The following is a 22759-nucleotide window of genomic DNA, read 5'->3' on the forward strand; positions in this document are numbered from 1 at the left end:
ACAACAAACACAGGCTGTAGGTGGGCTTGCTGCAGCCACTACTCTCACACATGACGAGGCATTGAAGCCTCACAGACTGATTTAGGTGAAGGAGAGGGGGTCACAAACCTGCTTTTCTTTCTTCTGTATTTTCATTATCATCAACTTGAGGATGAATGTTACTTCTGCAAAACACAACACAAACACTCACAGTAAAGATCAGTGTTGGAAGCCTTTCAGCGTAATGCCCCCTGACTGACTGCATGAACCCTAGTGAAACGGGCAGGACAAACCTCAGCCATGCTGGAATATTATTAGCAGGGATGGGGAATAATATTTACGGTCTACATCTCCTGATAAACAGGCATCCACCAACTTGTCACAGACATAATAGTCACTGTTTACCAGACCTTGACAAAACACAGAGCTTTAGGCCTTGCCCACACACACACACATTGTACAGTCAAACCTAGGTGAGTTAAATGGTGCAAACAATTCTATGGGTTTGATGCTGGTTACAGCACTTCAGTTTGTGCCTGTAAATTTACCGAAGCAAGCTAAGCAGACATGAATGTCCACATACACACTGGCAACTGTTTAACTAAATCAGCTTAAAATCACACCTCCAGTGAAAGCAGGGCAGTGCTGTGTGTCAAGCAGGCCTTCTGCTCAGATGCTCAAAGCCAGCAAAGAGAAGGCAAGTTAACACAGGCACCTTCTCAGTTACCGTAGAGACCAGTGCACTACCCACAGAGTGAACCACAGACAGGTGTCATCCACACCAACTTCACTGGAAAGGAAGAACAATTAAAAACCCTACCAAACGGGGAAAACAAAAGGGAAAGAATCAGAGAGGGCAAGCATGGGTTATAAACCAAGGAGAAACCTCTTCCCCCCAATTGTTTCGACAGCCCTTCAGCTCCTTCCTTCTGGTGTGTGTGTTCGTAACCACGCTTTGGAAACCTGGGCTTGAAATTGTTTCCTTATTGAACAGTGCTTGTCTGTTCCTCCCCTCATGTACACACACACACACGTTTGTCACTGAAAGGCAGCCCATCAGCAATGGGCTGCCACGATCATGGGCGCTGGACTCCAGATGCTGAGTTAGGAGCAGTGAACCATTTATTTTGGAAATAAATATTCAAACCCCAAACCTTCAGCATTGCAGCACAGACTGTGACCCACGCTAGCTGGTGGTAACAGAATTGAGGGGAATGGAGACCAGCCCCATGTCATGACCCCAGAGGAGGAGGAGGAAGGGCCATTAGGGCCACTGACAGGTCCAGGGGAGTAAGCCCAGCCCAGGTCTCTTCCACCCTGTTGCTCAGACAGCTCTCAGACATTTCCAGTGCCGTGTTTGCTGCTGCTGCTGCTGCGGTGGTAGCGTGGGCCCTGCCGTAGAAGGTTCCTGTGTTCAGTGATTCTGGCAACTCTCCCCTGAAGAACACCATCACAGAAAGGAACACCACCACAGCTGTTTGTAACAGTTCACATCTCAGCAAAAGCTGAACAGAATTTCATGGGATTTGGGTCTGTTCTACACGGGGAAAATTACCAGCATAACTATACTGGTATAATTATATTGCTCTTCTTGTTCTGGACTAAGAGTTATACCAGTATAACTGGAGTGGTATAATTAATTATACTGGCAAATTTCTCCACATAGATAAGCCCAAAGAACAGACACTTCTGTGGCCTGAGGGCCTTTCCCCTGCTGAACATCAAATGCCAGCTGTAAACAATAGTGAGAAGAACATTTCTCAAAGAAAAGGTTGCAAGAATCCTTTGTAATGGAAAATATTAGACAACTTGAATATAGGGGTTGCTACCAGCTCTCTCCTTTACTCTAGAGCATTTTGGTATTACCAGCCCCAAAGCAACCTCCTAATGCACCAGTGTAGCGGGGTGGCTACCCCGCTCCTGTCTGAGGGGTTTAAAACAGCCCTGGCTGGGGCAAAGGGAAAAGCTACTGGGCTGATTGGGGAAGTATCCACAGCTGGGCCACGCCCCAATCAGGCCCCAGCTGGCCCTAAATAAGAGGCTGGGGGCCAACCAGCTCAGCAGTCTCTCTCTGCCTTCAGAGAGAGAAGGGCCTGGCTGCAGGGAGCTAGACAGGGTACCTGTAGTGGAGCAGGGCTGGAGAAAGGAGCTGGATAGCCCCAGGCTGTGGCCTGGTGATAGGTCAAGGGATACTGGGGGTTGCAGAGGGCAGCCTAGGGCTAGACCGAGGCAGCAGGTCCAAACCCAACCTTGCCAATGATGAGTGGCCTATACTGCAGTCTGCCCCAGAGAGTGGGGGCTAGATGGTGACTAGCAGTGGCCTAGTGCTGAGGCAAGGTGGGGATAGTGGATGGGGGTTCCCCTGGGAGGGGAGACCTAGTGTGTGTGTGTGTGTGTGTGTGGGTATTGCCAGGGGGCAACACCCAGAGCAAGGGGCACCGGGGTCCTGGGAGGGTCATGGGGGCCAGTGCAGAGGACAAGGCGGATCACCAGCCTGCAGAGGGTGCTCCAGAGGCTGGTGAGCTAATTCCCTAGACAACCAGCAGGAGGCGCTGCAGGGGTGAGTCCGGACCTCTACAACCAGTAACACAGCTCCCATCCACAAAGTGCCCACAGCTGTGCACAAATGTGGTGTTTGCACCACGCCTTTAAGTGATTGCACTTGCTCTGAGCACCACTAAGCAACATGCCCTGCACCATAGGGTAGCACCAGCACAGACAGCAAGTGCTGATGTAGTTGTTACTCCTGCTCCCCCTTCTGTGACAGCTCAGAATGCTGGCTCCACCATCCCACCAGCCACTCCCCTGCCAGAGACATTCACACCCAGGAAAAGCCAAGGTAGTCCCTGGTCACCCCTGAATCTGCCTGTCCCTCCTACCTGACACTCCCACTGCTGCATAGAATGAACATAAACAAACTGACAAAACTTATTAACAGCTTGAAACAGAACTTTCTAAAATATTTTTGGTCTCTGAGATTCATCTGCAAAACAAGAGACAAAACTCAAAGGTGAGCGGCAGAAACACAGATACAAGGACACACGGACAGGCTCCTCCCCCAGTGGACACATTTTGGTGCCTTGGAAGCCCCACATCCGTAAGACTGCGTAAAAGGGGATGTCAGTTGCACACAAGGTTCCTAAAGCCCCCACCCCAAAGCAATCAGTTATCTCCCTATTGGGCACTGCCTAGTCAGCCCTGTCCCCCTCCCATGCAGAGATCAATACACCTCTGGGGTCACTGCCTTAGGCGGAGGAGGAGTGGTTGAGGGAACTTGATGGACTGCAAGGAGGGGTCTAGAAGGATGTTCTCACTCCAGAACCAGGCCCAGACCATTCCAGGCTCTGGAACCTGGGGCAGAGTAGGAGGGGGAAGACACAAAGGAGAAGGAAATGGTCCATGCAGCTGCCAATAAGCGGGGGGAGGGGAATCAAAGCCTAGCAGCCTAACAGAAAGCCAGTCTCTGTTCCTCCTGCAGCACTGGCCAGCAGCACCCCTCAGCCTGGCACTCAGCTGCCAGTGTGAGTAGGGACTCTCCATCTCAGCATTTGCATCACCAATGAAGGGATGTAGCAAGGCCCCTCCCCTGCGCCTCATGGTGCAGAGCAGATCCACATGGAGAAGTGTCCAGTTCACGTGCTGGAACACACCAAAACAGGGGGCAGGTGCAGAAGAGAGAGGGCTCAGAAAGTGCCTCTGAAAGCTCTGAGTGAGCAACTGTAACCAATGTAGAGTGCTGGGCAGCAACACTGCTTGACAGTGTCAGCTAGCCAGGGTCAACTCCTCCTCCTGCAACATATTCCAGGACACGTCCTGGTCCCTCCAGCCTCCTGGATGTGGTGGGACCAGCACAGTTCTACTTTGCAGGAGGCGGCAGGATTCGTGGAACCCACTGAGCACAGGGTTACAGCCCTGTGCACCATAGAGCTCAGCTCGATGGCAGCTCCCTGCAGCCTCGCACACAAGGGGAACGGCTGTGAAAGAGCAGGACTAGTAGGTGCTATGTGAATCCACCAGCCATTGCCCACGTGTACAATGTCACCACCCCCAGGAGCTCCACCTTCTGAAGAGCCCTTTGCCAGGCTCATGTATAGGGCTTGGTACAGGCTTTGGGCAGAGGTGTTTTGCTGCTAGACTCACTGGAGTCACTAAGGGCTCCTTCGTGGTCTCAGGTTTCTCAGCCCAAACTGGTTCTGCATTCCTCAGCTGAGTACCTGTCCCAGACAAAGCCCCAGGATCAAGAACTTCCCACATGACAAGCAGCGCAGGCATTATGGACTGGCTAGCATAGAGACAAGAAGCAGCTTAACATGGCTCAGTATGCTGGGAGCTCTCTGCTGCTACCTGCCCCAGGCATGTGAGATAAGGGGCTCATTGTTTCTCATTTCCTGGCATCCTAATGAGAAAACACAGCTGTGGCAATAGCTCTGCCCTGGGCACAGCTGGTGAAGAGATGGGTTCAGGGTGCCAGTAGGACAGGCCTGAGCTGGTCTATTTCCATACATCTGCCTGCAAGGCTGTGAGATCTCACTGGGCAATGCCACCTTCCCAATGCGCCCTGCTAGAGCTGGGAATTCAGTCTGCCAGATCCAATGGGTGAAGCCAGACTCCAGTGCACCACCACTAGCCCAGAGTCCTGTTGCACCGCTAGCAGGGTTAATCTCGCCTCAGAGCACCACCACTAAGCCAGCGCGGCTTTGGAGAGAGGGAGCTGCCAGGGTAATGGTTCCCCCTCCCTCACAGAGGAGGTGCCATAAAGCCATTTGAGGGAGTGGCAGGGCTTAACTCTCCTTGGGGTGCGGTCAAGAAGGCGGTCTTGGCCCCTAATTTAAGGCCAGTCCTTGTCCTGCCTGGCTCTCTCCTCCTCCCCTTGTATTGGTGCTTCCCACCCCATCTCCATTCCCCAGTCTCTCCCCATCCCCTGGTTATTCTGGAGATCTCCTCATCCCATGTTTTCCTGCTCCCAGCCCCCATTCTTGATGGGATGCAGAGTGGGGCTCAGCTGGGCGATAGTTCTTTCCAGATATGAGCATCCTAGCACCACAGGTTTCCCCTGCACCCTCTCCCATGTGCAGAGGCTCCTGTGCTTGAGGCTGGGGACACTGAGCAGGCCTGAGCCTCTTCTCACCCAGGTGTCTTCTCCCACAATGGAGAATGCAAACATGTCCCACATACACTCTGTGGAGAGACACAGCTATACTTCCCCAGTAGCCACGGCCATGCAGAAGTAGGGTGATAACTGGCAACAGGAAAATCATAAACAAACCAGCAAGCCAGATCCTGCTCTGATAACCAGCAGGGGAGGAATCCTCCTCTGAAGAGCAGCCTCCAGACTAGCCTCAGCAGCAGAGAGCTCTTGCATGGATCTTGCTGTCAGATCCGTCTGTTCACACTGTGGCCACCTGCTGCAAACCCTCCTTCCATTGCATTAGGTTTTCTTTTGCCCATTCTCAGTCCCCCATCCCCCTGCCCTGCCGGGGATTTACTGACAGAAAGAGAACACGGGGCCACCACCTCCTCCTCCCACGCTGCAGCACATGCCCACCCCATCGGCCTTCACCTCCTCCTCCCCCTCCCTCTCTACAAAGGATATGGGAAGCCAATGCAAGTTGTTTCGCTGCTGGCTGCAGGGCACTGGCCTAGTCCGACTCTTACATACCTCGGCATTAACACTAATGCCCCCACGCAGCATGTGGCTGCCAGGCAGCCGAACCCTTCCACTAGCCTGAACTTCTGTGCATGACTAAGACCTCAGAGTGAACAGATCCCATGTTCCCTCCAGGGGCTAAACCGTGCTCTGGAGGCTCAGGTATTCCCTATTCATACTATTCAAACAGCCTGGGAAAGCGAGCCATGGCTGTGGAGGGCAGCAAGTACAGGGCTCCAGCTGGCAGCTTGTACCCCAAACATGAGCCAAACCCTATGACAGGCAAGCCCACACCTGATCCAGGCACCCTATGCAACGTCTGGGGAAGAGGATTTTAACTGTACTTTTGGACAGGAAACTCACTAACCTGTGCTCCTTGCCTTTTAAGCAAGCCTCCCTTCCCCATGAACATGCGAGTCCCCAGTGGGAGGGATCTTGGGCTGCAAGATGAGCACATCACTGCAGCTGGATGTGTCTGCTAACACAATCAGCAACAAAGCTGACATTCACGTCGCCATCGTTATGTTCCAGAGTTAACTGTCATTCGATTAACTGTTTTTTTCAGGCTCCCTGTAGACAGCACTGCACCTGTTCACACTCAGATGAGCTTTTGAAGATTCATGGATTCCAAGGCCAGAAAAGACCACTATGATCACAGAGTGTGACCTCCCATCTAACACGTCAGAGACTTCCCCCAAAATAATTCCTAGAGCAGAGCATTTAGAAGAACATCCCATCTTGAGTGTAGCCTTGTAACCAGAAGTGCTAGAAATCTGTCTGGGTTCTGGTTTGTTTTTAAGTGAAAACTTTGGTCCACAGCCCTGGAGTGCGTGGTAGGAAATGCACTGGCGTCAATCCACCCCATGCCACAAAGCAGTACGTAACCAATCACTAGCTCTCCAAGCCATTAACTCTCACAGTGGACAGTGAAACCCAGAGGCCCAGGGCTGATAGTACTATTCTATCTATGAGACACACTGGATTGAATGGTATCCCCTGGTCTCCTTCCAGCACTGGACACACTGTGCAGACGGTCCTGTGTCTTGCTTTGCCCAGGCACCCAGCAGCAACAAGGCACCCAGTTTCTTCCATTCGCAGGAATCACTATTTTCAACACATGGCAGCATGAGGCCAGGGCACAGTGAGGTGGGTGTGGCATGATCCCCCTCCCATCTTTGGAAAATGGAGCTTTTCCTAAAGTCAGACATACTCCCCTTCCAGAGTCTGTGTCACTCCACCAACGCTTCTCCTCCTGCAGGGTCCCTCCAAGCCAGGAGGGACCTCTTGCCCACCCCCATTAGAGGGTTCCACCCTGGGGCCCCACACCATGAAGTGGGCATCCAGTCCTGTCCCACTCCACCTTCTCTAAAGCTACACCCAGCAGCTTTTCCCTTGGGCTTCTCTGTCTAACTCACTGGCTAAACAACCCGCACCTCCTCAGTGTCCTTGACCCTCCCTTCTTCCATAGCCCCTCTTCAGCTCTTCCATTGACTCTCTGCATGGAGAAACCCACAGCTCTGTCCTCTTCACTGGTCTCCAACCTGAACAGCCCTAGTAGCAGCTCCTGCTCCATCCAGGGCACTCTGCTCAGAGGGAAGGAGACGGTTTTATCCCCAGTTCCATTTCCCAGCGTTACTTGCCAGCACCTAACTCCTAGACTTCCCTCTAGATTACAAGTCCCAGCATGCTTTGCTGCAGGGACAGAGCAGTGCTTGATTGTCAGTCTACCTTAAAGGGCCAGCACATCCACTTGTTACAGTACACAGTATGGGAGCAAATCTAGGTGCTCCTAGACCCAGGGAACTGGAGCCCAAGCTCAAAATCTCATAGCTGATGCCTACATTGTGCTGACAGCACAATATCTCCCCCACGAGTCACCACCGGACCCTCAGACAGCTGGGAATGGTGTTTTAGTCTGGGTAGAGTGCAGCAGCTCCAACAGGAGGCTTGAACTATTTCTTTCCCATCATGAAGTGGGATATAATCACTAGCTCTGCTGCAGCTCAGCAACCTGCAGCCCTTCCCATCCACAGTCCCACCAGGCAGTATTGCCCCAGAACTGTATTTTGGGGGTTTGCTCCCCTTCACCTGACTCTGAAGTTGAAGAATGGTGTTTTAACCCTTTGTTAAGTTCCCTGCGTCCCTCTGGCAAGGAGTATTTGCCATCCCTGGAATGGAGCTGAAACGAGATGAATGCAGCTGCCAGTTTGACACATTCGGCTAACGGTGCACTGACTTTATCGCAGCAAGACATCTGTGTGCAGCTGCACCAGCCAATTCCAGCTCTGGGAACAGCACGTGGCATGTGTCTGCACAGAACAGCCTGCAGGGGGAGCACAGGATGAGATGCTCACTACAAGATCTCGCACCAATGGAATGAATTTGAACAGAACAACAAACAGGACATTGGCAGTCCCTGTGGGTTCTCCCTCCCCTCCCCCATCCCTCACGGTGCAGAATGGAGGAGAGGGTTAGCATCACCTTCCACATTTCATTAGCAGAACTTCTCACTGTCTCACTCCAAAGCAAAGTACGAGAGCCCCCTTGTAAATCTGTAAGGGCTTCAGTAACCCAGCCCTAAGTTCTGACCCAGCTTGACTCCGAGAAGCGAGAATACACAAAGCAGGTTCCTCCGGGAGTTCTGCTGCAGGTTCAGGAGCTTCAAGGGAAGCAGAAGGACTCTGAAGCCATCTGCTTTTGCTAGGCATCTGCTTGCAAGGTGGCACTTCAGCAATGCTTCCTGCAAGTAAACACAGATGCATTGCTACGAGCCCCTCAGCTGCCAGCCTAGTCAAGGCTGAGCATATCAGTACTCAGCAATCCAGTGGGCTACTAAGAAACTAAATGGGGTAGTGTTTAGGCCGTTTTGGTGCAAGAACTATGCTAGATGCCAGTCTGGGTCAGACATGATTCAACAACCAGTGCAGAGGTCCCACCCATCCTCCATTACCCCTCTGTTCAGTCTCTTTTTAACTTCAGCAGCTGCTAGAAGACAAGACAGGGATGTTAAAGGAGAAAGGTTTCCAGAGTGCTGTGTGCAGCAAGGAGCTAGCAGACAGCAGTGCAGTGACTGTGAAGGCAACCCCTGCAGCATTTACATGCCCTCAAGGCCAGGGACATTATACCGGCATGGCTTTGCTTCACTGCCCTTGTCTCACTGCTCCCCTACCAACTCATCTGGCACCTGTCTCCACTCTGTCACCCACAAGCGCTGGGTGCTGCTGGTGCCAGAGCCTTCTCCTCTGTAGGTCTCACCTACTTCATCCAGCTCATTTCAGATTGGAGCTGAAACTACCTCTCTTCCCAATGCAGAAATCCCTCAACGTCCCCTCCTGCTCCACTGTCCCCTCCTCACCACATTCAGATTTCTGCAAAGCATGCTTGGAAGGGAAGGGGTTTGCATGAAAGAGCACCACATGATCGTCGAGACCCACCAGCACACCCAGAGGGAACAGAAAGAACTTCAGCTCCTCTCATCAGCAAAGGAAAATCCCCTAACACAGGGGTGAGCCCGCAAGTTGGATCCGGCCCGTCAGAGCTTTGGATCCGGCTTGCGGGATAGCCACCCCCGTGACGCCACGAGCCCCGCGCCACTCCCGGAAGCGGCCAGCACCATGTTCCTGTGGCCCCGGGGAAGGGGATTGGCACAGGGGGCTCAGTGCGCTGCCCTCGCCTGCAGGCACCGCCCCCCACAGCTCCCATTGGCCAGGAACGGGGAACTGCAGCCAATGGGAGCTTCAGGGGAGGTACAGCACGCAAGGGCAGCACGCGGAGCCCTCTACCCCCTCTCCCCCAGGGGCCACAAGGACCCCAGGTGCGGACCACTTCCGGGAGTGGTGTGGGGCCAGGGCAGGCAGGGAGCCTGCCTGAGCCGCTGCCACCCCGGAGCCCCTCAAGGTAAGCGGCGCCGGGCCATAGCCCGCACCCAGAATCCCACCTGCACCCCACACCCCAACCCCAAGCCCTGAGCCCCCTAACTCCCTGCCTTGAGCCCCTCCGGCACCCCAACCCCCTGCCCTGAGCCCCCTCATACAGCCCACACCCCTCCTGCACCCCAACCCCTTGTCCTGAGCACCTTCCTGCACACCACACCCCCTCCCACACTCTCCTGCTCCCCAACCCCCTGCCCCAGCCCTACATTCATGGCCCTGCATGCAATTTCCCCATCCAGATGTGGCCCTCTGGCCAAAAAGTTTGCCCACCCATGCCCTAACAGCACATCAGTTCCCCAGTGCTACTGGGCTGGGTCAGCACTAGGTATGAGCCCAAGCCTCAGGAGGAGACTTCAGAGTGCTACCTGGTGAGCCACAAGGACACCCGAGGAGGATGGCTCCAGTGGTGCTGGGAATTGTGGTAATGGACCAAAATCAAGATCCTGTGTGGCTAAGGCAGGGGTGGGCAAACTTTTTGGCCCGAGGGCCACATTGGGGTTGCAAAACTGTATGGAGGGCTGGGTAGGGAAGGCTGTGCCTCCCCAAACAGCCTGGCCCCCGCTCCCTATCTGCCCCCTCCCACTTCCTGCCCCCTGACTGCCCCCCTCAGAACTCCCGACCCATCCAACCCCCCTGCTCCCAGTCCCGAGTGCCCCGCCCCCTAGCCACACCCCCACCCCTTGACAGACCCCCAGGACCCCACGCCTATCCAACCCCCCCGTTCCCCATCTCCTGACCCCTATCCACACCCCCGACCCTGACAGGCCCCCTAGAACTCCCATACTTATCCAACTCCCCGTTCCCCGTCCCCTGACCGCCCCCCCCCAACCTCCACCCCATCCAACCGCCCCCTGCTCCCTCCCCCTTATCCAACCCCCGCTGCTCCCTGTCCCCTCAGTGTCCCCCGGGACTACCCACCCCTTATCCAACCCCCCCGGCCCCAGCTCCATTACCATGACGCTCAGAGCAGCATGTCTGGCAGCCGCGCCGCCCAGCCGGAGGTAGACACGCTGCTGCTCTGCTCAGCAGGAGCGCACCGCTCCGCCGCCCAGGAGGGACAGCAGGGGAGGGGCCGGGGGCTAGCCTCCCCAGCTGGGAGCTCAAGGGCCAGGCAGGACGGTCCCGCGGGCCGTAGTTTGCCCACCTCTGGGCTAAGGGGAAGTGCTGCAAAGGAATCATTCAGGGAAGCACTACCTGCAATCTGATGTCAGCAGAACTGTCACTACAGGGTGTCTCCCGTTCAAACTCATTCAGATGGAGCAGACTGAACAAACAGGGTAGATCTAAATCTTAAGAGCCACAATATTCACGCAGGTTTCCTGGCCAAATTCCAACAGGACAATTGCAGCCGCAACTGGATATGGTATTTTTCTTCACAGCCCATTCTAAGATGCTGGGTGGCACCTCTGTGCACTTTTAAACAGCTGCCATGTTCCACCACAGAGGTAGCAGCAGTCCAGCAATGAGTGGAGGGATTGCAGTTTCTGTACAGAGATACCTTGTCTCCGGTATGCCCTTATGGTTTTGCAGTTCTTAAGCATAACTGGTTATTGCTGTTTTGAACACCATTTTTTTAAATTAACAAAACGATTGCATTGAGGTTTGCTGTACACATAACATATAAGCTCCCTGGGATATTTAAACTGTTATGTCTCTAAGAGAAGGTTAGCTAATGCTGTGAGCCCAAAGGAAAACATCCCTGTGTTTGGGGGCAGCAGGGAGGAGAAGACAAAAAAGCCCCTCTCTCCACAGTAAACATTTACCCAAATGGGTATTCAATTCAATTCCAACGTCTAATCTATCCTATTTCCCCTTCTCATTCCCACCTCTTCCTCTGACAGTCCTCCTCAGAGCTCACTCAAGATGGAGCAAGTTCAGACATGGTCACCATGCAGGTTCTTGTTGATTAAAGTGTCACTCCATTCTGTGAGCCAACGCTACACTCAGATGAGAAATCCTTTTGCAGGGAGAAATATCTCTATAAGAATCAAGAGAATCATCTGGCTGCTCAGCCTTCCACTTGCTGCCAAAACTACTGGAAAGACATGTATGGATTACACACAAATGGCTGGAAATTATCATCATCATCATCAGGTTCAGTGAAGAGAATTCTCTTGCAGCCAATTCCCACATAGATATGGAGAAATGGATGAGGGATTGGCCCATATCCTCCCAACTACGCACATTGCATGCACTGTGACGCTTACAAGGTCTAAGAGACTAAGAAGCAAAGTATTAGTGCAAATCAATATGGCTTTACGCCAGGAAGATCAACAACAGAGGCTCTTTTTGCACTGAGTCAGCTAGTGGAAAAAGAAAAAAATATTCACATGGTTCCACAGGAAATCATCTAATGGTATATGCGGGAGAAAACGGGTACCAGAACTTGTTCAAGGCACGTATGTAGAAGTAACATTAGTAGTCAGAACTTCTAGTGGTGAAACAGATGAACTATCAATAAAGGTGGGAGTACGTCAGGGATCAGCACTGAGCCCTCTCTTGTTTATCCTCATCTTGGATACCCTCACAAGGAACACACAGAAGGAGGCACCTTCGTACATGTTGTTTGCAAATTATATTCTATTCAGTGAGGAGAAAGATAGTCTAGAAGAGCATCTTGATAAATGGAGAGATGTGCTGGAGAGACATAGGCTCAAAATAAGCCAAGGAAAAAGATTACAGTAATTATAATTTCAAAAATGTGAATGCTGAAGAATTATCCATGAAACTAGATGGACAGACAATAGTGAAAATGCAGAGTACCAGGATTCCCAAATCCAGGAAAATGGGGAAATAGAGAACAAAAGTAGAGGTAGGATAATAAATGCTTGGCTCAAATGGAGAGAGATAAGTAGTGTAATATTTGACAGGAAGATACCAGTTATAGTAAAAGGGTAAGTCTATAAAACGATGGTCCATCTAGTTTTGATGCATGGCGCTGAGCGTTGGGCAACAAAGAACATACATGACCAAATGATCTGTTCCACAGAAATGCAGATGTTGAGAAGGATGAGTAGCGGTAAGCAAGAAAGACCACCTGAGGAATGTGTATGTTACTGACATGCTCAAAGTAACGCCCTAAATGAAAAACTGAGGGAGCGTAGATTCAGATGGTTTAGTCATATACAGTAAAAGCAGTCCTGACAACTATGCAAGAGTCCAACAGATCATGTCTGAAAGAAAAACACAGAGAGACTGACCCAAGAAGAAGTGATGGGATGTCATAAAGGAAGACATGTTGGCATGTGTTTTGATAGACAGTATGGCACTGAACAATGCATTTTGGAGGGAGAGGACTCATAGAGCAGACCCCTATTTGATGGGATTAATGCAAGGAAGAGTGACACTTACACAGTATGGGTGTAAATTAGTAGCAACGTACATGCGTCACTTGCACTGATAATGATTCTCCAAGCACAGGGCATGTGTGCACTATATCACACAGAAATCCCTCCTTTCCCCAGGGAACAAAGCTGGGCACACATGTGTAAACACTAAGCCTACTCCTTTGTCCACTGAAGTCACTGACAAAACTTCTACTGACTGAAGCAAGACCAAGCCTAGACATCAGACTGCCATGAGCTACAAGGAAAACTGGTTCTGCTCATCGAGGACGAGGGGGTGATGTGTCAATTTACTCACAATTTATATGGCATGGGCAGATCAGATGGAAATTACATGTAGGTCACAAGTTTATGCCAACATACCATAAGCTGCTCATGCAGTGAATTAACATCTCCTTCTAACTACAGCCAGTGCTTACCTTGGCACCAAAACAGAAAGACAGGACCAGAGATGTATGGTGCCTGCTGGAGGATGACAAGATGTGTGTGTGGGAGGGGGGGGGAGAGAATACATGAGGACAGCTGGTTCCATAATTATGTTTGTATTCTAGTATTTCTTCAATTTTGGCTCTATGCCAGAAAGCTGAGTTACAAAAGGGAAGAGTGAAGGCTACTTACCAAAGCCTGCTGAGAGCTTGTTTAAACCTGTGTCATTTAGGGTCATGGCACTGAGGCACTGGGAGAAGGTGAGAGGACAACCCACTACTTTTCCTCTTTAAACCATCCCATATGCACCCTCTTCTTGCGGTGCTGTAGCCATGGAAGGCCACTCAAGTTATGTGTCCCCACTTCAGTCATTTCAAAATGACCTCACTCTGGGATCTGCCTCCTTGGCTCTGGGAGCGTCTGAACTAGGGTCAAGGGCAGCTTCTCTCCTAACTTTGCTCTTCCCACCTCTCCACCTGCAGTCAGCCAGTAGAACAGTGGTTCTCAAACTTTTGTACTGGTGACCCCTTTCACATAGCAAACCTCTGAGTGTGCTCCTCCTTATAAATTAAAAACACTTTTTTATATATTTAAAACCATTATAAGTGCTAGAGGGAAAGCAGGGTTTGGGGTGGAGGCTGACAGCTCGCGACCCCCCATGTAATAACCTTGTGACCCCCAGTTTGAGAATCCCTGCAATAGAAAGTGTCACTCCTTTGTTACATGACCATCAGTACTGTGATACCCAGAGCATGTGGAGAACGGAATTCACCCTGAAAAGCCCTTTATGAGCAGAGCTAGAGAATATCCCATTTGTCTTCAGGTTGCAGATAGTAACCTGCATGCAAGCAAACAGGCATGCATCTTAATGCAGCCAAAAGCTCTGTAGGAACAGAGCAGTTAGACCACCTTTACATACTCCTGAGGGAATTCTGTGCCAAAAAATTAAAAATTCTGCACACAATATTTTCAAATTTAGCAAAATTCTGCATATTTTATTTGTCAAAATAACACAATATAATCACACCAGTTTCAATTATTTTTGGTAATTTATTTCCAAATACCTGTCAGCAAGTATGTCTGTAACAATACAGACAATAAAAAAGATTCAGGAAATGTTTTTTGACAAATAGATTCCTTACTAGGCATATTAACACAGAACTCTGAGTAATAATTCATTTAAACTACAATACAGAAACGTGTTTCCCACACCCCTCAGAAGCAGTCCAAAGGCTTGCCGGAGTCAGGGGTAACGGAAGAGCTGAGGGAGAGGAAAGTAATTGCTGGGAAGGAGCCTGGGTGTCAACTTGGAGGATTGTTGGGAATGGGTGGAAAAAGTATGGAACAGGATTTTGGGGGGTTGGCGAGGGATTGTTAGGGAGTTTCCCCTAGGCAGGCACTGGCTGACCCCTAGCATCTCCCAGTCAGGCACATCTGCCCCTGTACCCATGTGTTCCTCCACCCCCACTCAGCCACCTCCTCCCCATCCCCATGTGTCTCTGTGCCCCCACTCAGCCACCCCCTCCCCCATCCGACCCTGCACCTGCTTCCCCCCGTGACCCTGCACCTCCACTCCTATTCAGCACCTGCCCAGTCTGTCCTCCCCCACTAGCCCTTATGAGCCATTGACTGACCCCCCCCACAGCAGCCCCACGCTGTCTCCCCATATCCCCTGACCGGGCTCAACAGGTGCTGTGAAGAAGGCAGGCTCTTTCTCTTCCCTAGCTGGCCGGGAGCTGCTGCTCTGTTCTAGTACCATAGGGCCCTCTGGTGGGCAAAAGGCAGAACTGCAGCAAGTTTCCAGCAGAAGCTTTTTTCTGTGCAAATAATTTAAAATATGCACAGTTCATTAATTATGAACATATGCAGTGGTGCAGAATTCCCCCAGGAGTACTTTACAGGACAGAAAGCAGGAAAGCAGCAACTCTAAAAAGGACTCGGGGGTCACAGTGGAAGCCAACTGAACATGAACTCCCAGTCCAATGTCAGGGCCAAAAGGGCTAATATGATCCTTGGCTACATACACAGGAGATTAGGGAGCAGGACCAGAGAAGGAATATTATCTGTTTACAATATTGGTGAGACCATTATCAGGCTAGTTCTACTGTTTCCTCTATGTGTGTACGTGCCTATACAGATGCTGAGAATGCATGTGTAGTCTTTACCAAGGGAAAATCTAAGTGCAAAAAGGAGTTCTTGCATTTAGCTCTGAGCACGTCGAGTGCCGTGATGTAGGACTAACCCCTATGTTAGTTCCGTCTCCCACACAGCAGAGCCTCCCTTGCTGGTTGGCAGCTTCCTTACTCCAGCAGAACATGGCTGTAGTTGGAGGCCTTGGTGACAGAGGAAAGGTGAGTGCTCAGGTAGCAAGGACCAGTCCCATGGATGGCTTTGAATAACCGGAGAGAGGTCTTAAGCTGGACTCTGTTGGGGGGGACCCAGTGCAAAGCAGAGGCCTGGATGATGTACATACAGCCACCTGTGCTCCTAAGCATATGGCCTACTTGTTTTGTACCAGCTGGAGTTTTTTGGGGGACATGGGACTTCAATCCTACTCAGATATGGCTTAATTACCAAGATAAAAGTCACCATGAGATAGCAGTGTGGGGATGGGCAGGCATGGGTCTTAGTCCAGCCCCTAGTGGACATGGGCTCACACAATGAGTCATCACCACAGCTGGACTAACTGCCAGCCTGGCCAGCTGCCTCAGCAGAGTGGCCCAGGAGTGAATGGAGTCTGAATGACCCTCTTCTTCTTTCCAGAGCAAAGGAGAGCTGAGGCAGGGCAATGTCAGGGAGCTAAACAGGGCAACTCAGGGGAAGCCTGCCCTTGAGGTGACCACAATGACAATAAGGCTCTCTCTCTTAACCGTGCTGTAAGGTATTCCTGGCCTCCTGAATAAATCCACAGCTAACCAAGCCTCGCCCACCGACATAATCACCCCCACGCCCCCAGGATTCTGTACTCTGGAGACAAGAGCCTCTCCGGGTGCTTGCTCAGGTGGAGCTGTTGCTACGTGATCTTTGCATTAACACACCATCATGCAATTTTGGCAGCCTATGTTAAATACCCAGTGGAGAAGGAGAATTACAGTGCTGCCACTTAAGCAGTTTGCTAACCTGATCATTTCGGAACTGTGTAATAATTACACATTATGTCATTAATTACACACATCAGTGGGACACACCAGGCTGGAATGATTTAAAAATCAAAAGGTATTTAAGTCAGAGTTGAAGCATGACTTAGAATCAGCAAGCAGAAACCTTGATTTTAAATCATGTTTACATTTGCACTTTTTATTTTCTTCAAGAAAGGTTGAATTTCCGTTGGTTGGTAACCATTAAAACATGGTGATTTACAACTAAATATAGCATTTATGCTAAATTTGGTGCTTCTTTGTGCTAACCAGGAGGATACACTATAGATATACACATTTACTTAACCAAGTATATAATTTAACTTACATTTATCCAGATTCTTAATTTTTACATTTTTCTATAATGGCAGAAAATAGGGAATGATGCATTTCTTGTTTAACAGATCCATTTTTTACCTGTGATTTGTATCAAGCTTTATTTAAATGGAAATCCAAATTCAATTAAAAATACACAAAAACAGCATTTTCCTTTATTTTTATTAAATAAAATTACCTTAAATGTGAGGGTGCATAAGAAAAAGTTTAACATGTTTAATAAATTAATAAGTTTTTAAATGCAAAACAACAATAGTATTATTTATATTTTGTGAAAAGATTGTTTCTGGTCACCACGCCCTTGGAGATGTTAGAACTAGTAGATTTCAACTTCTCACACCCAGTTTTTATTGATAGACTAGAAGAGGAAAACAAGCTTTCCTCTTTTTCAACTCCCACCTGGTTTCTTAACTTATGAATTGGTCATTGAAGTTCTTCTGGCATATGGCTTCTGACAGCACCAAACAATAAATTAGTAGTTGGGTAAGGGCTGGTCTACACTAACCCCCCAGTTCGAACTAAGATACGCAACTTCAGCTACGTGAATAACGTAGCTGAAGTCAAAGTACCTTAGTTCGAACTACAAGGTACTTACCGCGGGTCCACACGCGGCAGGCAGGCTCCCCCGTCGACTCCGCGTACTCCTCTCGCGGAGCAGGAGTACCGACGTCGACGGCGAGCACTTCCGGGATTGATTTATCGCGTCTAGACAAGACGCGATAAATCGATCCCAGAAGATCGATTGCTTACCGCCGCATCCGGAGGTAAGTATAGACGTACCCTAAGTGACACAGCCACTCTATCACGGCAGCCTCATCCAGAGTGCATCCATTCACCATCAAATGATAAAAAGAACAGTCCATAACCAGATGCAGTTTGTTCTTGAGCTCCAGAGGCAGGACAGGGAGTTCAAGAAGCCCCAACAGTAAAGATGTAAGTTAAACCACCTGTGACCACAACATATCCTGTTGTAACAAGGAAGGCTTTTTCAGTTCATAGGGTTGTTCCGAGGGGCATGTGAGAGCTCATCCAGAGAGACTAGGAAACAGATCTGAGTTGTCTATGTTCCCAGAAATGTGCCATTGATCTAAAAATATAGTCCCATACCACCTCTTGCCACTGTATCTTAGAAAGGCCATGTCCGATGAACTATCTGAGAGACTCAATTATTTCGGAAAAGGGGCATCTTGACTTTAGCTAGTGTTTTTGATGTGGCTTCGAGATGGAACTGTGAAGTAAACTTTCTTGATAGATGTCTGGGCATAGTAATGTGGCCAGAGCCCTACCTTCTTACCTAATCACGAGGGGAGCAATGACAGCCAGTACCGCTCATTGAACTGAACTCACTGAATAAACTGAAATGAAGAAAATATTCTCTCTGCAGCTGCAAAAGTCTACCGCTGTGAAAAGCTTCAAACAACTCTGGGTCCAGACGCTTAGTCAGTGACTTCCAGCAGTTCAGGAAGTTGACTTTGTTTAAAAATTGGCAGCAAACATGTACTGCTTAATATTGTTTATTATTTAATTGATATTTTAATAGATTATAAGTTTAGGTCTTAACATATGTTGTCAATTTCAAATGTCATTTTAAATATGTTTATTTAAAAAAAATAAACATTCAATTTAAATTAAAAAATCTGATTTGATTCTTTTTAAAAAGCACTGGTTTTTATCCACCCTGGGACCCATTCTGTCAATCACTTGATACGTTACAAATACGCCGGGGGGGGGGGGGGGGGGGAGAAGGACCTCTGGAGCATGCAGAGCATATGAACCATCTCCACATCTGCCCTTTGTTCTGAGAGTGTCATGTTTCCTATTGCCCCAGGGCCTCAGCCCCATGCTGGCCTCATGGGCTGGTACCCTTTTGCTAACACAGCATCTCCCATTGGGGAACACGAATGTGCACCCTCCTTGAGAGTACCTCCATGCTGGGATGCAACTACATTGAGATCCTCACTTAATTAGCCAGGAAATAGCTAGTTAAATATGTGCAGATTAACCAGAGACTCTAATCTCAAATGAGACAGCCCAATTTTCTAAATGAGCTTATGGTTTTCATATGGAGATCAACATGTTCTCGCTACTGCATCATGTAAGGGCACCTGAGTTGTTTGAGTCAGCTTTATTGCCACTGGCACAAATGAGGAGTTTTATGCTCCATTCTCAAGTTCTTATGTCTTTTTAACCCAATGTAATTTGTGTATTTCATGCTAGTACTGCCAGCCTGCATGACCCTAGTGCCAACCAGTCACCAATGCACAAGGCCAGTGCAGCATACAGTGAATCCTCCCCCCTTTGGTTTATTATTATTGTCCTGAAAACATGGCACATCCCTGCACCAGGGTGAAGCTCACATTTCCCATTATTTCCACTGAGGTCCTCATGGCCGTTTGAGTGGAGCTGTACACATGTATGTACATACATGTGCACGCGCACACACAAATTCCATTTAAATCTACCTCTGAACAAAATGTCACCCAAGCTCCCACAGTGAGTGACTAGGAAACCCAGAGACCACAGCTGCCTTAGGAGACATCCAGGCTCATTTCTGACAACTCTGCTCTGCTGCTGAGGGATTCCTTTGCCATGTTCCTTTGAAACGTTGCTCACAGGCTATCATCTGCTCTAGGACATTTGTAGCGTCATAAAGAGCTAACATTGAGTAGTGAATCAGATTGCCACAATTATGCATGCAAACCACACACACACACACACACACACACACACAGACCCCAACTTGTGCATAGAATCACAGATATACCTGGTAAATAACCATTAAGCACAGCCATCTGCATGTGCAACTCCAGAGGCACATGCACGCTTCATGTCACCTGTGAATGAGAGAAGTTAAAGATGGACTGATTTGCACATACAATTTGATGGAGAAAAGGCAGCTAGTTTTGGGGGCCGAAAAGGCACCTTTTGCAGCAGATACTCAATGGGAGCACAGAAACCCTAGGAAAAAGGAATGCAGAAAGTGACTCTGCTAGCAGAGGAGCAACTCAGGAGATGGCAAGGTCTTAGGTCTTAACATATGTTGCACAGAGAACCCTTAAGAGAGATGGAAAAATATCGGCAAGGGAATTGTGGTGTCTAAACTGGACTATAGCCCCCCAGTGCTATATGGAGCACATGCACCCGACAGCTATATGGAACAGACTGGAGAAGAGCATATATGCAAGATAAGGCCCTGCTGCTCGCCTAGGGTTTGCCATGGACAAAACTAAAATACATACAACTGCAATGATGGCCCTTTTTAAGAGCCTTCCGGATAAAGGAATGATCAGGCAGAAGATAATAATTTTAAATAGAAGGCAATTTATCAATGACCTGGAAGAAAACATAAAATCACTGATAAAGTTTGCAGAGGATATAAACATTGGGGTGGAATGGTAAATAATGAAGAGGATAAGTCACTAATTCAGAGTGATCGAATCACTTGGTAAACTGGGCACAAGCAAACAAACAATGTGTGTTTTAATATGATTACATGTAAATGCATACATCTGGGGCAAAGAATGTAGGCAATACTTACATTATGGGGGATACTATTCTGGGAAGCATAGACTCGGAAAAAGATCTGGGAGTTGTGGCAAATAAGCAGCTGAACATGACCTCACAGTGTGATGCTGTGGCCAAAAGAGCTAACACATGGGATGCATAAACAAGGGAATCTTGAGTAGGAATAGAGAGGTAATTTTACTTCTGTATTTGGCACTGATGTGACTGCTGCTGGAATACTGGGTCCACGGTTCAAGAAGGATGTTGATAAATTGAACAGGGTTCAGACAAAAGCCACAAGAATGACTGAAGGATTAGAAAACATGCCTTACAGTTTTCAGAGTAGCAGCCATGTTAGTCTGTATCCGCAAAAAGAACAGGAGTACTTGTGGCACCTTAGAGACTAACAAATTTATTAGAGCATAAGCTTTCGTGGGCTACAACCCACTTCTTCGGATGCATATAGAGTGAAACATATATTGAGGAGATATATATACACACATACAGAGAGCATGAACAGGTGGGAGTTGTCTTACCAACTCTGAGAGGCCAATTAAGTAAGAGAAAAAAAACTTTTGAAGTGATAATCAAGATAGCTCAGTACAAATAGTTTGATAAGAAGCAAGTGTGAAAATACTTACAAGGGGAGATAGATTCAATGTTTGTAATGGCTCAGCCATTCCCAGTCCTTATTTAATCCTGAGTTGATTGTGTCAAGTTTGCATATCAATTCCAGCTCAGCAGTCTCTCGTTGGAGTCCGTTTTTGAAGTTTTTCTGTTTTAAGATAGCCACCCGCAGGTCTGTCATAGAATGGCCAGACAGGTTAAAGTGTTCTCCCACTGGTTTTTGAGTATTATGATTCCTGATGTCAGATTTGTGTCCATTAATTCTTTTGCGAAGAGACTGTCCGGTTTGGCCAATGTACATGGCAGAGGGGCATTGCTGGCACATGATGGCATATATCACATTGGTAGATGTGCAGGTGAACGAGCCCCTGATGGTATGGCTGATGTGATTAGGCCCTATGATGATGTCACTTGAATAGATATATGGACAGAGTTGGCATCGGGCTTTGTTACAAGGATAGGTTCCTGGGTCAGTGTTTTTGTTCAGTGATGTGTGGTTGCTGGTGAGTATTTGCTTTAGGTTGGGGGGTTGTCTGTAAGCAAGGACAGGTCTGTCTCCCAAGATCTGTGAGAGTAAAGGATCATCTTTCAGGATAGGTTGTAGATCTCTGATGATGCGCTGGAGAGGTTTTAGTTGGGGGCTGAAGGTGACAGCTAGTGGTGTTCTGTTATTTTCTTTGTGCCTTACAGTGAGACTCAAAGAGCTCAATCTGCTTAGCTTAAAGAGAAGGTTATGGGGTGAATGGATCACAGTCTAAAGCAGGGGTCGGCAACCTTTCAGTAGTGGTGTGCCGAGTCTTCATTTATTCACTCTAATTTAAGGTTTTGCGTGCCGGTAATACATTTTAACTTTTTTAGAAGGTCTCTCTCTATAAGTCTATAAACTATTGTTGTATGTAAAGTAAACAAGTTTTTTAAAATGTTTAAGAAGCTTCATTTAAAGTTAAATTAAAATGCACATCTTATCAGTTTAGTGCAGTGGTTCTCAACCTGAGGTGCACGCATCCCCTGGGGCAGGGCCGGTGCAAGGATATTTTGCGCCCTAGGGGAAACTTCCACCTTGCACCCCCCCCCCTTGCACTTCGGTTCATTGAGGGGCAAATCCCAACAAATCTTTATAGACCCCAGGGGCCAACCGTGCTCAGGGGCTGCTCCCCAGACCAGGTTCCCCACTCCCCGCCCCCTGAACTCCCCTGGAGGATGCACAGCCCCCCCGCTAGCCCTCCCCACCCCACCCCAGTGGCCCCCGCCCTGAGTCCACTCACTGGCTTTGCCGGGCTTGGGCCGCTGCAGCAGCTCAGCAGGGAGGAGCCGCCTTCCGGAGGCACCGGAGAGCCAGAGCGTCCCGCTTGCGGCATCAGCGAGCCCCAGCCATGGAGGAGCCAGCCCGGTGCAAGGGGGCAGCCGCCCTGCAAAGACGGCGGTGCCACTAGCGGAGCAGCCGCCCCCCCGCCCTTCCTGCCCAGGCTGCGGCCCAGCGCCCCCGCAGGGGCTCCTGAAGGCTGCAGTGGATGTATGGGGGCTCCTGAAGGCTGCAGTGGATGTATGCAGGCACCAGCCCGCATGCGCCCCCCACCGGCTTCCCTCCCCTCGCCTAGGGTTACCATATTTCAACAATCAAAAAAAGAGGAGAGCCCTGCCCTAGCCCCCCCCCCACTCCCTCCCACTTCCCACCCCAACTGCCCCCGTCAGAACCCCCCCCTGCTCAATGTCCCCTGACTGCCCCCTCCTGGGACCCATGCCCCTAACTGCCCCCCAGAACCCCACCCCCTACCTAAGCCTCCCTGTTCCTTGTCCCCTGACTGTGCCCCTCCTGAGACCCCCCCC

General features: G+C 49.5%; 1 protein-coding gene across 1 annotated transcript in view; it reads right to left on the bottom strand.

Annotated features, from left to right (window-relative positions):
* Nucleotides 1-22759, bottom strand: part of CHD6 (chromodomain helicase DNA binding protein 6) — a 193061-nt gene that overhangs the window by 116779 nt on the left and 53523 nt on the right. The window contains exon 2 of the mRNA XM_026656826.2: nt 109-164. Within this exon, the coding sequence (XP_026512611.1) occupies nt 109-141 (33 nt within the window). The 5' untranslated portion in view covers nt 142-164. The remainder of the gene's footprint in view (nt 1-108; nt 165-22759) is intronic.

Source organism: Terrapene carolina, unplaced genomic scaffold (assembly GCF_002925995.2).
Source record: "Terrapene carolina triunguis isolate 2854851 unplaced genomic scaffold, T_m_triunguis-2.0 Scaffold233, whole genome shotgun sequence".
Taxonomy (NCBI): Eukaryota; Metazoa; Chordata; order Testudines; family Emydidae; genus Terrapene; species Terrapene triunguis.